Genomic DNA, 17,188 nt, shown 5'->3' on the forward strand with positions numbered 1-17,188 from the left:
TGGTGTATAACATCAAAATCACGTAATAAAGGAAACATTGCTTTATCATGTTTACCACATAAAGAACGTGAACGACGATGGTGATTTATGTTTCACTCTCCCACTTATAAGTTTGAGAAGTTCGCCAGGAACTTTGAAATAGTTACCACCTTAATCGTTCTCTCTAGGTTACTCGTTTTCTATGTTTGTAATGGTAGACTTAGCTTAAAGTATTTGGCGTCTTAAATGGCATAGCGGGACGCAATAATAACCTTGTTATTACATCATAAGATTGATTTTTATTATATATTTATATACATTTATATATATATATATATATGTGTGTGTATATATACATATATATATGCATTATCTTCTAGAGGCACTTTTGTAACAATATGTAAGTGACGTGACAGAAAACATCAAAATCAAAAGTGAAAACTGGGAGTAAACTTTGAATTAAAATTTCCCAATAATCTAATCACGTGTCAAACTAGAAACAAAAAAAAATAAATTCATAGCAATTGTTCTTTTATTATAAAGAAGACAAAAAGCAAAACAGCTCCTGTTAGATAAGGGGATAAATGTGAAAATCTGACGTAAATACAAAAGAGAAAGAATATTCATTCTGCCATTTCAGGCGTGAGAAACACCTGTTATCATTGACGTAGTATTGAAGGTATGATGGTTAGCAACCATGTAAGGGGAGCAGTGCGTTCAGTGAACCTCACGTGGTGCACTGTGGGCATTACTTTAAGTTCTTTGCAGCGTCCCTCCGGCCCCCTAGCTGGAACCCCTTTCATTCCTTTTACTGTACCTCAGTTAGTATTATCTTTCTACCATCTTACTTGCCACCCTCTCCTAACAATTGTTGCATAGTGTAACTGCGATGGTTTCCTCCAGTTACATCTTTAAATCCTCCTTTACTCTCAGTTTCCCTTTCAACGCTTCATGATCCCATAGGTCCCAGCGCTTGGCCTTTGGCCTAGATTTTATATTCCAGTTTCAGTTCCAGTGATGGTTAGCAAATGAAGAGCAACGTTTACAGTGTAAGCAGCGTACGATGTAAACATACTAAAGCTAATACGTACAGGAAGAACTTAGCAATACTTGGCTCTCCATATTCCTGTTTTGATGAAGTAAATATTATGTGAAAATTCATATTTTTCATTTTATTGGCATTTCATACAATAAAGCTATGTGGAAGCTTCATTCTACAAAGATTTTTCTGTAGATTCGACGAGATAAAGCATTCATGACTTAGGACGAAAATGGCAGGAAGTCATTTATTCAGTTATTCATACTATTTTTATTTGGCTTAATGGTTTTTACGTCATTTTCCTCCCAAAGGCAATGCTTGAGTCCTGGCACTGTGTAGTTCAGTAATGTTTTTTGGGAGGATATAAGCAGTTGATTAGGTGCTCAAAAAAACAGAGCACGGATAGGGAACTCCTGTTAATTTATGGTCAAACTAATTGCCAAACAAATCAGCATAAAGTGAAAAAGCTTTCAAATTATTACTCTTGGAACCTCTTCGTCACCTTAAGCAAAAAAATAATAAATAAACTTACAGTAAACGGTTTATAGAATAAGCTAATGAGACCGGTGCTGGAGAACTAGTACACTTATGGCCTAGGGGTGGGGAAGAATATAAATTCTACAGAATAACATGCAGAATAACACGTCCCAAAAATGTAACGCCAGTAATTCCAGTGGTTGCCATAGCAACTGTCCTTCCGTTCCTACCAAAACCTGTTTCATGACAAATGAAAATGAAATAAGAAAGGAAACGAAAATGACACACTTATTACAGCATAATGGCGAGACACGAAGACAAATAATCTACAGTAAATCACAGGGAGTGCCTAACTCTCATCTGTTAGCCACCTTTACACTTCCTTAATAAAAACCAGCAACAATATATAGTCAGTACATACAGAACTTCCTGTATATTTATCTTTTTTCGGTAATCCTTGCTTTTCACAACTTGGACATACACGGGCGGCCGTAGCCTACTTTCCAAGGGGGACAAATCTTAATACATACATGGATAGTTTCCAGTATCAAGCAGACAAAACTTTTGACCCTTTGAATTAGCAGGTTAATTCCAAAAACAGTATCAGCGCCTGCATTTCTTTAATGAATAAAGCAATTAATGTATATATATATTATATACAGTGGCATTGCGATGCCAATAATTTAACTGAAGCAAGATGCATTATACTTTATATGTATACTGTATGTATGTATATATATATATATATATATATATATATATATATATATATATATATATATATATATATATATATATATATATATATATATATATATATTTCCTATATATATATAGGCAAGTATATATATATATATATATAAATGTCCCTATGATTTCAGGACACAGGAAGACAAAAGTTCTCACCTTACCTTCCCTGATGCCACTTCACCTCTGTCAGACCCTAAGAACCAATGGAATATGAAGAGTGATGTGTTTGTTAACCCTCACCCTAATTTGGGCTTTAGTTTTCGTGTTACTTTTTGTGTTAACATTGATAATTCCATACAGAGTAAAAAGAATTAACATCCCTGTCAAAGATTGTTTACTGAATATCATCTTGGGTTAACAGAATTTTTTTTTTTTTTTTTTTTTTTTAGTGCAGACCTTACTCTTATTGCAACCATTTTATAAGAACCATTAAAAAACATTGTATCCGCATTCATTAAACCCTTGTATGAAAATCCGTTTAAAGTTATGAAAATAAGGTTATTGGCATCACTGAATACACCTCTGAGTAATCATATTGTTTCTGCGAGAGCATTTGTTCCTGGTTTCAGAAAGCGCAGGCCTTTGGTCTAGTTGCAATATTAAGTTATATTTATAAGAAAAAAAAACTCACGTGTATACACCGGTTAAGATCTAAGCAGTGCAAATTAATTCCTTCATTTGGTAATTAGGCAAAATATAAAAGAAGTATTTATTAGCTAGATTAATTGGCCTGTTGTGTAGATGAGATTAGTAACCTTGAAACCAACTGTTTCAAAATAGAAACCAATGTGTTTCCTCCGTTGATAATGCATCTCTCTCTAACCGAAAGTAAATTCTTCTTGGCTGAGTTCCTCATGAAATAATTCCAGTTACTGATAGAACAACAAAAGTAATAAAATCTGACGGTTAATACAGTATATGTAATGTATAGATCACGGATGTTTGTATTACTATTCAGCCCAAAAAAAAAATTATTTTCAGTTTACAAGCGATCAGGTGATCGTAGCCCTCAACCAATGATTTTCTGTTTTTTTCTTTTTCCTAAAATCGCGAGGGCTTAGCACTTGCAGTCTTTATGATCGGAAAATGAAAGAAATATGTATGAAATCTGATGGTCCTTTTACTGGATAAAGTAAGACATTTCCTAGATGACATTAACCATTTACATCGACTGCTTCTAGAGACACTTTCAAAAGCTGGCTTATCAGTTACAAGTATTTTTATTGGCGTTTTGCTGGGTGCATTTAAAGCCTACTGTCAATTGGTTTGTTTGAAAAAAAAATTAAAAATTTTTACAGAAAACATTCATAGGTTTACCTATCCAATTCCTAAAGTGGTGTAACAATAAAATTTTTATTTTACTCATTTCTACAAAGTATAGCTGTAATAAAGTGAAACAGGTACAGATAATTAAACTTATTCCTTATTTGTCTTTATATTATTTACTGAATAGAAAGATCTCTCTCTCCTCTCTCTCTCTCTCTCTCTCTCTCTCTCTCTCTCTCTCTCTCTCTCTCTCTCTCTGAGAAAGATCTTTTCTCGCCCTCTCTGCTACTCAGAAAGATGTCTCTGGAGATGCGACCACTTTCCACATGACGACCTCCACGCCAAGAAGTATCAGCCCGAAGCCAAAGCCGAAGAACATCGCGAAGAAAGCTCCTTGGAAGTGATAAAGATTCAATACGACCTGTAAAACAGGTAAGAAATTTCTATGGTAGATACTCTGAGAACCCTTGATAAATCACACGTATATATTTTTCAGTGTCAAGTTGTTATCTCCATAATTTGCGGTGGGTGGCTCCAGAGGAGATACAATTCAAACGTTAGTGTCGCACCCTTTCTATAACTTTTGTAACCTTTGTAATTCGTTAGTTGTTGAAAATGTAAGATCATGTAATAAGACTCGTATGGATACAGCGCAGTGTAAATTTTTATTTTCTTTAGTAAAGCTGCCCTTTTTCTGGAAATCTTGGTTTGCACAATGTCCTGCAATCACTTATTCAACCATTTTATTTCAAACGGAAACTAGGCCGTAATGTTTGCAAAAGCCAGAATGTTATTACATCTGCAAAAACAAAGGAAATAAAGACTCCTTGTACTTAGTGAAAATATAGAGATAAAACAAAACTACCATCAAGATTCTATTTATGCTTCTGTTGTATATGAAATACAAAACCAAATAAGCAATCGTCTGTTACTCAGAAAGTGTCAGAAAATTCAAAACTCGAAGTAATGAACTTACTAATACTTCATTCGAATCAGTCGAGGATATTTCATCAGCCCTTTTAGCCTCCTCCGGAGTCATCATGAGGTGATGCTCCGCCAGATAAATGCGATACAAGTCCTTCAACCACTTTGCGATGAGGCCAGCCTGCAAACACCTCAACATGACGTTGTCAAATGTCCTTCGGTAAGGTGCTCCCTGAGATTCAAGAGGAGAACAAGTTAGGTAATTAAAACCCCATAAGGTTTAGATGTCCTGTACCATTCATTCAGTCTTAATAATTAAAGTAGTTAAAGGTACTTTAGCTGATTTATCAAACTATACAGCATTTTGTTTAACTAAAAATGCTCAGTTCATAAGCAAAAATCAACTGAAACATCTGGCAAGTAACTTGAGTTTTAAGTAATATATTTATCTTCCCTTATATATAACGGTATAATTAAAGTTCCTTTATGTGTTATGATTTCTCAAAGAATTCGGTTATTATAAATTTGGACAAATTCTGCTTGTAATTAGGAAAATATATTCACTTTCATTTAGTGATCTTAAAGACTATAAATTTTGCACAAGTCTCAAAAGAACATTCAATTATAAATACCTAAACGTGAAAATCTTACTGGATATGAACTGAAAACTAAATGGTAAATAAGAGCTTCAAATGAATCTAACCTTCGGAAAAGCCCAGCCGTAGCCTCCTGGAAAAAACTCTTCACTAGAAATGTGGAGGTTGGTTTCCCCGTTTTTAGTTGTGAACTGAGTATTGACGATGGTCTGGAGGTTACTCCGGAAGTAAATGTAAGCGTAACTGCCTGCGGCTACTCTGCGCATGCTCTCGTCAGAAGAATAGAATGTCATGTGTTTGAAGAGCTCCATGTAGAGGGTGACATTTGAGGTCGAAAATAACTGGTACTCAGAACCCTGTGTAAGGAAAATTTTCAGTAACACTTCGTAATAATCTATGAGGGTTATCAATAAATATCATTTGCTGTTTAAGTAAAGAAAATTCAAATCATTCTTGCCAAGATTGACATTTAACTTAAATTGTTTGGTCTTAGAAGGATATGGTTTAATGGTCCCATTTCTTTATAATGAACTCCAAGCTCCTTAAACCTTTCCATTGCGTGAAGTGAGATACTGAAGGTTAACAGCATACACCTTTTGCAGTTATCTAAATTTAGATCTAAAGAGCAGCTTATCCTGTTTTTAAAGAGTTAATTCCAAACACTTTTTCCATATGGTAATTCAGGTTTGATTACAAGAAGGCTGTTGTTGACAGGTTTTGAACGTGTACTGAAAATACTGAGAGAGAGAGAGAGAGAGAGAGAGAGAGAGAGAGAGAGAGAGAGAGAGAGAGAGAGAGAAAAGGAGGCTAGTTAACATCCTTTTTTCTATGCTAAAAGCTGTAGTGTTATGTTACTTTTCTAACAGGATCTTTGTACAACATATTTCAAAAAAGTGTCTGAAAAGTGGAAAGATGGCGATAACGAGCTGGGAAAAAAATTCACTGACTGATGAAAAGACCCCTAGTTGTATTCAGTTAATCTGAACAATTCTGGATTGAAAGCTGAATTAAGAACTGGTTGTTTATTTGTTAGATAGTTCGAATAACGAGCACTAAAAAGCTTAGAAACAGGCAATTACTCCACTACAGAAACTCAAAATCAGAATTTTACCTGTACCTAAAATCAGCATCTCGACTTGGACAAGACCATCTGGTAGTAATTCAAGGAAAAACTATAACTGTCATTTACCTTTGCGTCAATCATTCCATACTTGAGGTCTGAATTCAGAAGCTGGGCCAGTGTGTCAATTGTGGGGGGCACACTTGGCACAGCAAGGGTAGCTGTCAAGGCTGTCTTGTAGTAAGTGGTCAAGAGAAAGCCGTAAATAAACCAGAATCCAAGGAGTACCTGGGGGTTGCATGAACGAAAAAAGAGAATACCTCATTAGTTTTTGTTTATTTAAAACAAATTTGCCTCATTTTATTAACTTTTGTGTAGTGCTCGGTGAAATCTCTTTTCGTTCACGGAACGTTTCGTGTATTAGTCTAGGGAATACTCATATATACCGTATATATATAAGTGTGTGTGTGTATGTGTGTGTGTGTGTGTGTGTGTGTGAGAGAGAGAGAGAGAGAGAGAGAGAGATAGAGAGAGAGAGAGAAAACTGAAATTTCAGAATGATCTGATGGCTGCATAAGCAGAATGAAAAGAAAAAAAGATGATGTAGTTTACTGTTTTCCAATCTTTTCTTTAAATGGCACTGCATTTCTCTATTCCCATCGTATGATAAAGTCTATATTCGCTTTTGGAACTTGATATAAGTTAATGCACAAAAAAGGCATAATGTATTTATAAATGGGCACAAAACTTGAATGAAAGTGATATTGCATCTTGCTCTTGTAACAGGTTTCTCCTTAAAACCTTCAAACAAATGTCTGAGTTATTTACAACAAATAAATGTGCTTCTGAGGCCCTCTGTATGATTTATAAGGATTGTAACCAAATAACACCGTTTTATTTACATTGTATGGCTTGCACTGAAAATCTAGAATATTAACATTCTGAATCTAACTACGACGTTAAGGCATACCCTTGATTGTGACGATTACCTTTCCTTTGTTATGTCTCAAGACAGAAAAAGTTTTAATCTTCGGAAATTGTTAAATGAAACTACCTTTGAGGATCTTTCTTTGCTGTATGGAGGGAAGAGCCTTAATCGTTTGCAACATTGCCATCATGAATACTACTCACACCATTAATAACCATCATTACTTCTTCCCAAAGTGCTAAGTACTAACTATACAGTTATTACTTTATTTTTTAGTTTTCGTTTATTGGTCGATAATCTAGCAAGCGTTCGTCGTACGAGAAATCATCTTTTACGAGTTTGCTATATAAGATATCATTTCCCAGTAAACTGAGCATTGAAAATTACACTTTCCACTATGTTTCATTATGTTCACTGACTGAGTAGTAATTTGTTCACGAATCCCACCACACTTCCCTCCCACACCAACCCCACTTTCGGATCAAAAAAAAAAAAAAAAAAAAAAATCTGGGTCTAGGGCTAAAAACGGCAAGATGAAAACATACCTCTGCGCCGGGAAGACTTCACAGCTCATACACCAAACCTTCACCCTAGTCACTCAATTATTTGGTCGACTGGTTGAAATTGACTGTAAATCCTTAGCTATGAATGAAAACTAAATTCTAAATACACAGTAGTTCTGTCGTTTATCACCTCAATATCCACATGATTGAGGAAAATATTAGTAAAACTAGTTATATTCTTTCCTAAAGAAAAAAATATATATTGCTTGGTTATGAGCACGAAAGGAAAGGAGTCAGTGGACAAAATATTTGCTTAATGTAAGAAGTGCTCGATTTAATTACACAACTACTTAAGTATAATGTCACTTTTGATATAGTGATATCAATAGTGTTGTTGCCTGAAGGTTAATAAATTGATGAAAAAATTATTTTTAATGACCTAATTACGCTCGTTATTGCTTGAAGATCTAAAATCATAATCTAAAGCCTCGATAGCTGATGAGGATTCTATTTGTTTTGCAAATGGTATTTATCAGGTAATGAAAAAAGTTTTAAGAATTTATTAACAGGTTCTCAGATGACCTATTATGAGAGTCAGCAAGCGAGAACTGGAGTAACAGTTACTTGTCTGCCCATTGAACGCCAGCAGTTAGTTTTTTTTTTTTTTTTTTTTTTTTGCTAAAACAAAAACAAATAAGTGGGGTCATGTCAAGATTAGCGAACCCACTCGCAGTAGGGTTCGCTATTCTTTACAAGAAGATTATTGGGTTCGTTATTCTTTACATGGGAATAATCAGGTTCGCTGTTCTAGACATGAACACTTCGGTACCATACATTTGATCTCCCAGGGGCCAGTAGTAAACAAGGCGAAATACATTTGACCCCCCCGGGGCTAGTACTAAACAGGCGAAACAGTGTAGATGAACCACTGTTTCGCCGTGTTTCGTACTAGCCCTCATGTGGAATTGGAGTTCGGACCGGAAACGGTTGGCCATTCTTTACTTGGGGATCACTGGGTTCGCTGTTCTTGACATGGAGATGTTGGGTTCGCTAATCTTGACATGATCCCAATAAATGCTTTCAAAATAAGTATAACTATCATGGAATCATTTTTAAGGTAGATAAATTATGAATGAGAGCTTCTTATTCAATTAAGTGGGAAGATGACTTCATTACGTCAGCATAAAATCTTGCAAGATGGACAGCTCTGATACTGAAATGAACTCTGAAATATTTCGTAAGAGGAATCTAAGTACGTAATTAAAAGAGAGAACTTTCATAAGAAAGTTTGATTTGAATTATAGTTTTGACAATAACACTTCATGTAATCGCAGTTCCTGAGAATAGATTAGATTTTCTTTCGTAAAACACGAAAAAGATAAGAAAGTGCCTTTGGAGCCAGTTAGTGTTTAAAACGATATGGTTAAGGTTTGAACCGGGTATATTAGAGATTCATTGGTACTTATAGTATACCAAAGAATATATAAGAAAACGGTCTCGTTTTCTATGAAATTAGGAGACGTACTACATTATAGACCTTTGCCCTCCTCTAACGTAAACTCATGTTTTCGGTGTTACCAGTCATTACGCTATCATTGCTGACACTGCCTTGCCAACTAACCTATTTAACAGAAGCTTAAAGTTTTTAAAAAAGAAATGGAAAATCCCACAGACCTGTCCTGCAGTCAGCTGTGGCAAAATCAGCGCTTGACCGAGGAAGGACCCCACCACATACATGAAAGCACTGGACAGACGGATTTTGTGAGGACCAAGAAACGACTGAATAAAGAAGACGAAGTAGTAGAGGAACACAGTGAGGACGACCAAAATCACCGTCAGTATCCACACGCTATCTGTTAATAGGAAAAGAGCATTAAACAGCATGGTTTCTCTCTCTCTCTCTCTCTCTCTCTCTCTCTCTCTCTGTCTCTGTGTGTGTGTGTGTGTGTATGTATATATATATATATATAAATATATATATATATATATATATATATATATATATATATATATATATATATATATATATATATATATATATATATATGATCTCATAGTGACTTAGATGAATATGTTATCAGTATGACTTGGTAAGCAGTTTCTTCTATGAAAGATCAGCTCGGATTTTATTATTATAGATTAGTAACTTAATACTGATAAGAAGATATGAGATACACGATTCAGTGAACTCTTTGTTTCCTTCAACCTTCAAGGCTTGGAATTCTCACTTTGCCTCGGTTTTCATGTCTTGATTTTCTAAGAGGCTGAAAGTTTGTTTCACTCTGGCTTGAGTGGAATGACACGAGCACCTCCTCCCCAAGCCATACCCGCCTCCCACAACATCAACACCTCGGCTTACCTGCTGTTCCTTTTTCTTGTTTTTCAGGATTGGGCTAGAAAAGTACGTGAGGGTAGCCGTCGCATTGGATATTACTCTTCAAAAGAAATCAAAACGCATACAGCACTGGATAACTTCACGTCATCAAGGTTAATAACATATACTATTCATCATACTAGCCAACTTAGAGCAGTCTCTCACAACTAAATTTAAATTGGTGGCTTTATACCCTGCTTGCAATCGTTAAATAAGAATAATTATAACTAATCTGAAACATTTAAGTGTCCAAAGAGGACATAAAAGAGGAAATATAGTTCATCATTCCAGCTGCTTAGCGTTGCTGACTTCATCTGACAAAATGGCACTAGAAAAAGGATATGTCAAGGATAGTCTGAGGTAACTAGGTGACAAACCCATGGGCACTAATAAATCTAACAAGATATGTCAAGTTCACATTTTGGTTCATTCCTCTACGTGCTTGCATTTCTAATTCTTCCAAAATTAATCATCACTATTTTTCTCGTACAAGAAAAGATTTACTCATTTTTCACATATTATCACATGGAAAAATGTTACATGACACTGACTTTGCCACACCAGACGATTAACGAAAATCGAAAATATAAATTAAGAGGAGAAATCAAATATTTTCTGCAAGAGATATTGAGATATGGCAATACCCTTTCAAAGAGACAGGGAATGGAACAAAACTATGGAACATTCTAACAGGATATGACATTTGCCTGTAATTTCAGCTGATGGGAATGTCCTTACTTGAAGCAAAGTGCCAGGTGTAAAACTGAACAGAGATCTCAGCTTACCAATCAACAAATAAAATATAATGGAAATAATTTTATAAATAGTAAATAAAATCAGCCAACTAAATAAAGGTATGCTTGGCTATCCCTTCAAGTAAATAAACACATACTCAAGACAGTGGCAGGCCATTAGCGAGAACCTGTGTTACGGCACAAGATCTGTGAATATAGTCTCCATTCTGTTCGTTGGACTTACCAGTGAAAGGGGTTATGAGCTTTAACCATGGTGGCTGAGGACGGTTTTTGGCTGTCACGAAACTGAGTGGGTCCATGAAGTACACCCTGGTGAAATCCACAGACCGCCGACGCTCCTGGGTAACAGACAGACACAAAGAGAAGTCTGCCCGATGAAATTGTACATCTCCAACAACACCAGACCAGTGACCCTGGTGATGAAATTCAGATGTTCAATGCGAAGATATTACGGGAAAAGAATAATAGACATATAAAAGATAATACTGTAAACTAAAATAGATGAATCTGAGAAAATTCATTTTCCCAGACACGTAAAGTCGTCGTTTCAGTTCTTCAGTATGTTTCTGACAGCAGACCTATACGGATCACAACTCCTGAGGTGAAATTGATGTAAACGCTCAAAGACCAACTTGGCGTCACTCCATTTTAAATTTCCGTTCTCACATATAATTATGTTTTGGTATGATTTTTTGTGCAACGCTCCACTTTTACGTTGTTCAAAGCAACAGTTGCATAAAGAAATCTTTGAAAAACGAATATGGCGGTGTAATTCAAGACGCGTGAATATATGTATATATATATATATATATATATATATATATATATATATATATATATATATATATATATATATATATATATATACTGGCTCTTTGCTAAATTCCCAGCGCCGACGGTTTCCTGTTCGCTTCAAGCTCAGACAGACATGCGAGGGACAGAGGATATCGCTTATCAAATCATGACGACGGATGTCGAAGTTGCCACCGTGTGTCAGTGACAAGCATTAATACACATCGCTGAATCATGAGAGTACGTGTACATTTGCATTCCGTTTCGACTTTAGAGTTACAAGAAGTATGGCTGCACAGATATTACATTTCGAAGGAATTACAAACCTAGAGCCAGAAATTCCTTTACGCTGGGACATTTTAGATTTTACTTCTTCTGTAGGCGAGAATGATGTATCTTCTTTCAGTTGCAGCTAAGAAAATTCCAAATCATTTCGGCGATAAAGGATGTCTAGAGGATCACATTGATTATATCCCGTTAGAGGGGTAGTGCCATCAGCGCACCTCACTAGGTGCAGTATAGGCATTACTTAAGGTTGTTTGCAGCGTCCCCTCGGCCCCTAGCTGTAGCCCCTTTCATTCTTGTTACTGTACTTCTGTCCATATCATCTTTCTGCCACCTTACTTTCCACCCTCCCCTAACAAATGTTTCATAGTACAAGAGCGAGGTTTTCCTTCTGTTACACTTTTAAAACCTCCTTTACTTTCAATTTCCCTTTCAGCGCTAAATGACCTCATAAGTCCCAGCGCTTGGCTTTGGCCTAAATTTTACATTCCAGTCCAATCATACATTGATGATATCCCACTTTGTAGATACAATTTTACCTTAGAGAAAATGTTACACAGCTCATCCTTATTTTGCTTAATTCTTAAAATCTTTTGGCTCATCATCAACTCAACATACATGATGTATTCAGATAATGTATTTAGTTTCGGTTTCACAGCATTCTCTACGAAACGAATGAGTTCGACAGGTTATTCAGAAGATGATTCTCCTATACATGCAGTTCTAGGCAACATTTTGAACGAAAATTATTCACCAACACAAAGTTATTGTGATACTTTTAATAAAAATTAGAGGGTTCTCGAAGCCTATCGCCTATTTCACTGATCTCCCCAAATTTCTTTGCTTTGAAGTATATAGATTAAATTAATAAGGCTTATCGGCTAATTATAAAGCTTCTGTTTTTCGCAGGAACACGGAAACTGACGCGTACCTATCTGTCTATCTATCTATCTATCATTTTATCGTAAGATACGACTGACATGAATAATGATGACATCAATGTGCGTCCGTTAGAAAAAGTAGGTAAAACCACATCCTTTCGGTGTAGCAGAATAACCAATAAGGAAAAGTTTTCTGGACGGTACAAGGCAACATACAAACATGTTCAAGATAGAGACAGGGAGCGATTTAAAAATGAAAAAAAATTTCAACACACTATTATTGGAAAACAAAAGTTTTTCATTTATTATACCGAGACATAATGATAATAATAATAATAAACGTACTTGCATACCTTAGAGGCATCCAGCGTCCCCCAGAGACCATCATCTGGCATCACCAGTTCGTAGGTGAAGTTCAGGTGGCGAGCAATCATATTCAGAATGAAGACGTCTAGGCTGGGCGATGGCTCAACTTTCTTAGACCCCTTAATGATTCTGTAATCCGTAAACGGTTGAAAGTCAAGGGTGACGCCCTTTAAAGTCTTGCCGTAGAAGTTACCCATCTGCTCTGGAAACATGTCCTTTTCTTTCTTGAAACCTCGCTCTGGATTCCAGACATTAGCGTGTATGACCGTCGGTACCCCAGACGGGTGTAGCAGTTGCCTTGTAAACACGTTCCAGGAATGAGTCGAGTTACGTAATTTCACGACAGCTGCCAAGTTTTCTTCGTTAGCAAGTTTCTTGTCCAGTAGGAAGGCATGAGCTTGTCTCTGAGATGGCGTGGAGACAAAAAAGTACCGGGTTATGACCTTGTCGTTGAGGTCGAGCATTTCACTCATAAGAGTGACGGAAGGGTTATGCGTTATCATGTAGATCATGCACGGGTAATTCGTCATTTTCTCGGTATTTTTGTTAATGAAACTGACTGCCTTCTCCGTTTCATTCCCTGAAGAGTGCAACAGGACCAGAGGGTCGTTCCATGTACTGGAATAGTTGGGCGTATCCCCAACAAGTATCTTAAGGCAAGTCGGTGTGAAGTGCCTGGCAATTTCTTCGAAAAGCAAAATAGTTTCTCTGTCTCTGTTATACTTCATGAGCGCAATTCTTTGGCTAAGGGAATTCAGTGAGATCTCTCGAGTGGTTGTAGCTACGACCACTTGAATGATGATCAACAAAAGTGACTCTACACGAAGGATCATCTTGTAGAGTCGGCTAAGACTAAAGAGACCTCTCGTATACTGGAACCCACTTGTGACGACCAGGTTGCTCAGGACAAGGGGACCGGTGACTGGCGTGTGTTTTATATGAGGTGCTTCTTTTATAACCAGCGGTGATTCAGGGATAGATCAATAGGCCCCTGAAAGAATAAAACTGGGGAATCAGAAATTCCAAAGACAAACGCTATTCCTTACTTCATGTCGTAGGAACTCCGATACAGATCAATTTTTGAAGCAAGGCTTGGTGCAAGAAATCAGTATGATGGCTATAATCGATGAGTAAAAGAAATTATGATCTTATACAGTTCGAAGGACTTACTGGCTGCGCTCATGATTTAAACAATGATAATAAAAAAAATTGTTGGTGTTGAAGAAGAATACTTAATCAGGTCTTTGATTTCTACTATAAATTTTTATTAACGTATTGCATTGTAAACACAATGGCCAACATGTCAGTAGATATCTGGCAAGGTATTCCATTTACCAATGATGAATCATGACCATCAAAACGTAAGGAAATAAGAGCGATAAGAATTGTATAACAATCAATTATATATATTTCAAGAAATTTTACACTCGATAATTCAATACAAATCAAATATTTTTGTAATTGATGTAGGAACTAAATAAGAAATAAAAGGCAAATTTTACAAAATAATTGTATTCAATGCCTATATTTGTTGTGGCTAATTTTATGCATCAACATATTTAGATTCCATAGCTTTTATTTATCAATAGTTTACCTAATCATTATTATTTAAACCAAACACCTTGACTAGTTAAAAGAGAAGCAAGTTCTTATTTAACTGAATTGGAGAAAGAATGAAATTCTGAGTCAGGCAAACGTCAGTCACTAGGGAGGGCTATGCAAGGTGAATGCGTGAGAATGAAGTGGCATTTTTGTATTTTCTTAATAAGATAGTAAACGCCACCTGAAGTTATTTCTAACTGTATATCACCTCTTATCTTTATGAAGAAAGGAAGTAGGGAGACATTTCATAATCAATCATATCCCAAATAGAATGTTTTTTTTAAGAGCTAAACCTACTGTTTTGGAAGCTTCTTGTACGCCAGGCTTGGAAAAATTTCCGTCTAGCTGTGGTGGTAATGACTGACATAATGGAAAAATTGCAAATTTTATTCTTTTCTCTCTTCTTTTCTCTCTCTCTCTCTCTCTCTCTCTCTCTCTCTCTCTTTTACTTTCATCATCTACAAATGAATATTTCAATTCTTCTTGTAGCCAGTCAGTGCCTCAAAATCTTTAGTCTATCAAAACGTTTGCCACAGTCGTTAACATTTCAGCATTTTCATGGCTTCGATTATTTTCAGGCATCGCTTGGAGCGGTCCAGCTCAAAATCTTTTTCAGCTGTATGAAAGATTTTTGTCGAAAGTCGTCCACGCCCTCGCTAACCTGGCTCATTGACTACTATCTTATGGATTCGTTGATGAGTTCACAGAATAGGAGAAAAAGGAGCTTTGGCTAACTTCTCTGAGAAATACTAAAAGGAAGCCTGCGGTAAGGAGATGAAGGAGGTATAACAGTTCGTTAATGTCCTTTAGGATTAATGGCTTCGACTACATCTTTTTTTATTTCTGGCAGTCTCCATGTCAAAGGTTTACGTGCATCAAAGGGAATAAAGAGCGCGCTGGATATTCCTCATTTTCTTAATAATAGGTCTAAGGAGGAATCGTGCTTCTTTATGTGCCTAACAAATAAATAGAAAAAAAGCTTGTGGTAATGAAATATTGTCATCACCAATATGTTTTATTTCTAAGTTCATATGACATGAAAAAATATCAACATCCTTATTATTATTCGTATTATTATCTTTTTATCTTTTTATTTTTTAATTTGCATGTTCTCTCTCTCTCTCTCTCTCTCTCTCTCTCTGACTGGTGGGTGAGGAATGCAATGTGTGAATTTCCGTAAAGTTCATTTTGCATCTCTTATCCTCAGCAGGTAACTAGGTACTTGGCCGTTAGTTGAATGTTATAAATTGCAGCTGGAGTTGAGGAAGAGAGGGAGAGAGACAGACAGACAGACAGATAGTAAATAATATGTGTTAATAATCAACGATCCATCAAAATGTAAACCATCACACCAACTGAAAAAAATAGGAGGTAGTCTTCACAGAGTCGGTTGAAACCCATCATTAGGTACAATTCTCTCTCTCTCTCTCTCTCTCTCTCTCTCTCTCTCTCTCTCTCTCTCTCTCTCTCTTTGGTGTTTCATTTTATAACCATATTCATCAGACTGCCCTCTCTCCAATTTCCTGCGCATTACCTTTATTTAGTGACGTGTAGAAGATGACGGAAATTCTAGTGTTTTTGAATATTAGAGGTCATAATTTAGATTGTCAAATTTATTGCGGGATGAATTATTCGTGTGAGTGCAGCATTACGCTGTAAATATTGTGAAATTATCTGACAATAAATTCACATGTTATCTTTCATGCATAGACGCACTGAATATCATGTCATCGAAAACAAACTTAAACAACGGTAAAAGTCAAGCAAGGATTTTGTACTTTCTTAATGTAAAATCTCACTCTACGAATGTCATTTTGAATTTTCATGAATTGTATTTTGCATGTGTGATGAACTGCTGGCATGATAAGTAACAGGTCGTAAATGGGTTTTTATCACGTCATCATAAAAGTACAAACTTGCTTCTCAGAGTTTTTTTTTCTTTTCATAGTTCTTTCCATCACAGAATTATTTGTTACATCTTTTCCGCTTCATTAAGAGCGCTATCGGTTGCAGAAGTCATTCGATTTCGGCCGTGAATTACAGGAAATATTTAACAATGACGTTTTTTGTCTCTCACTATCAGTAAACGCAAGAGTGATGGTGTAAAGAATGGACAATGTCAGTGACAAGCATAAGCTTAACGGCGGGTAGAGTGGTAAAGGCCTATTCCCCCTAGTAGATTTTGACTATCATAAACATTCAGGTTGATTAAATCATAAAATTAAAGCAGCGTTAGAGATGAATAATCATCTACAATCTTCGGGAAGGAAAACATCGGTACATGCACTATAAATTAAAATTGTTAGCCATGCTTCATGAAAAAAAATAATAACAAAATTTTTTGCGAATCTGTTTTATTGTTATCACCTGTTCCCCGTCTCGGCTGAAATGCTGGTTACGTCCTTAATGGCTGACACTACCTACTCGGTTATAGGGACGCGCGTCTTATCAGTCACTGAGTGTAATTACAAGACTGCATGGCAGTTCCTATAGATTTCCCATGCTACAAAAGGAATGTTAACAAATACGTTTCATGTGTGAGGGAAGAAACAGGAAATTACTTCTTTGCACCGTTATAAAAAGTTGAGTATATCTTGGTTTAACCAGACCA

At 36.1% G+C, this 17,188-nt stretch overlaps 1 protein-coding gene across 2 annotated transcripts in view; it reads right to left on the reverse strand.

Annotated features, from left to right (window-relative positions):
* Nucleotides 1-3,345: 3,345 nt before the first annotated feature.
* LOC136839468 (ionotropic receptor 21a-like) overlaps nucleotides 3,346-17,188 on the reverse strand; it is a 26,585-nt gene continuing 12,742 nt past the window's right edge. For both annotated transcript variants that reach the window (XM_067105542.1, XM_067105543.1), the window contains exons 2-8: nucleotides 12,963-13,966; nucleotides 10,875-11,064; nucleotides 9,197-9,375; nucleotides 6,221-6,379; nucleotides 5,139-5,387; nucleotides 4,488-4,667; nucleotides 3,346-3,932 (exon numbers count right to left, since the gene is read on the reverse strand). In XM_067105542.1, coding sequence (XP_066961643.1) covers nucleotides 3,801-3,932; nucleotides 4,488-4,667; nucleotides 5,139-5,387; nucleotides 6,221-6,379; nucleotides 9,197-9,375; nucleotides 10,875-11,064; nucleotides 12,963-13,808 — 1,935 coding nt within the window. In that variant the 5' untranslated portion in view covers nucleotides 13,809-13,966 and the 3' untranslated portion in view covers nucleotides 3,346-3,800. The remainder of the gene's footprint in view (nucleotides 3,933-4,487; nucleotides 4,668-5,138; nucleotides 5,388-6,220; nucleotides 6,380-9,196; nucleotides 9,376-10,874; nucleotides 11,065-12,962; nucleotides 13,967-17,188) is intronic.

Source organism: Macrobrachium rosenbergii, chromosome 6 (genome assembly GCF_040412425.1).
Source record: "Macrobrachium rosenbergii isolate ZJJX-2024 chromosome 6, ASM4041242v1, whole genome shotgun sequence".
In the NCBI taxonomy this organism is placed as follows: Eukaryota; Metazoa; Arthropoda; class Malacostraca; order Decapoda; family Palaemonidae; genus Macrobrachium; species Macrobrachium rosenbergii.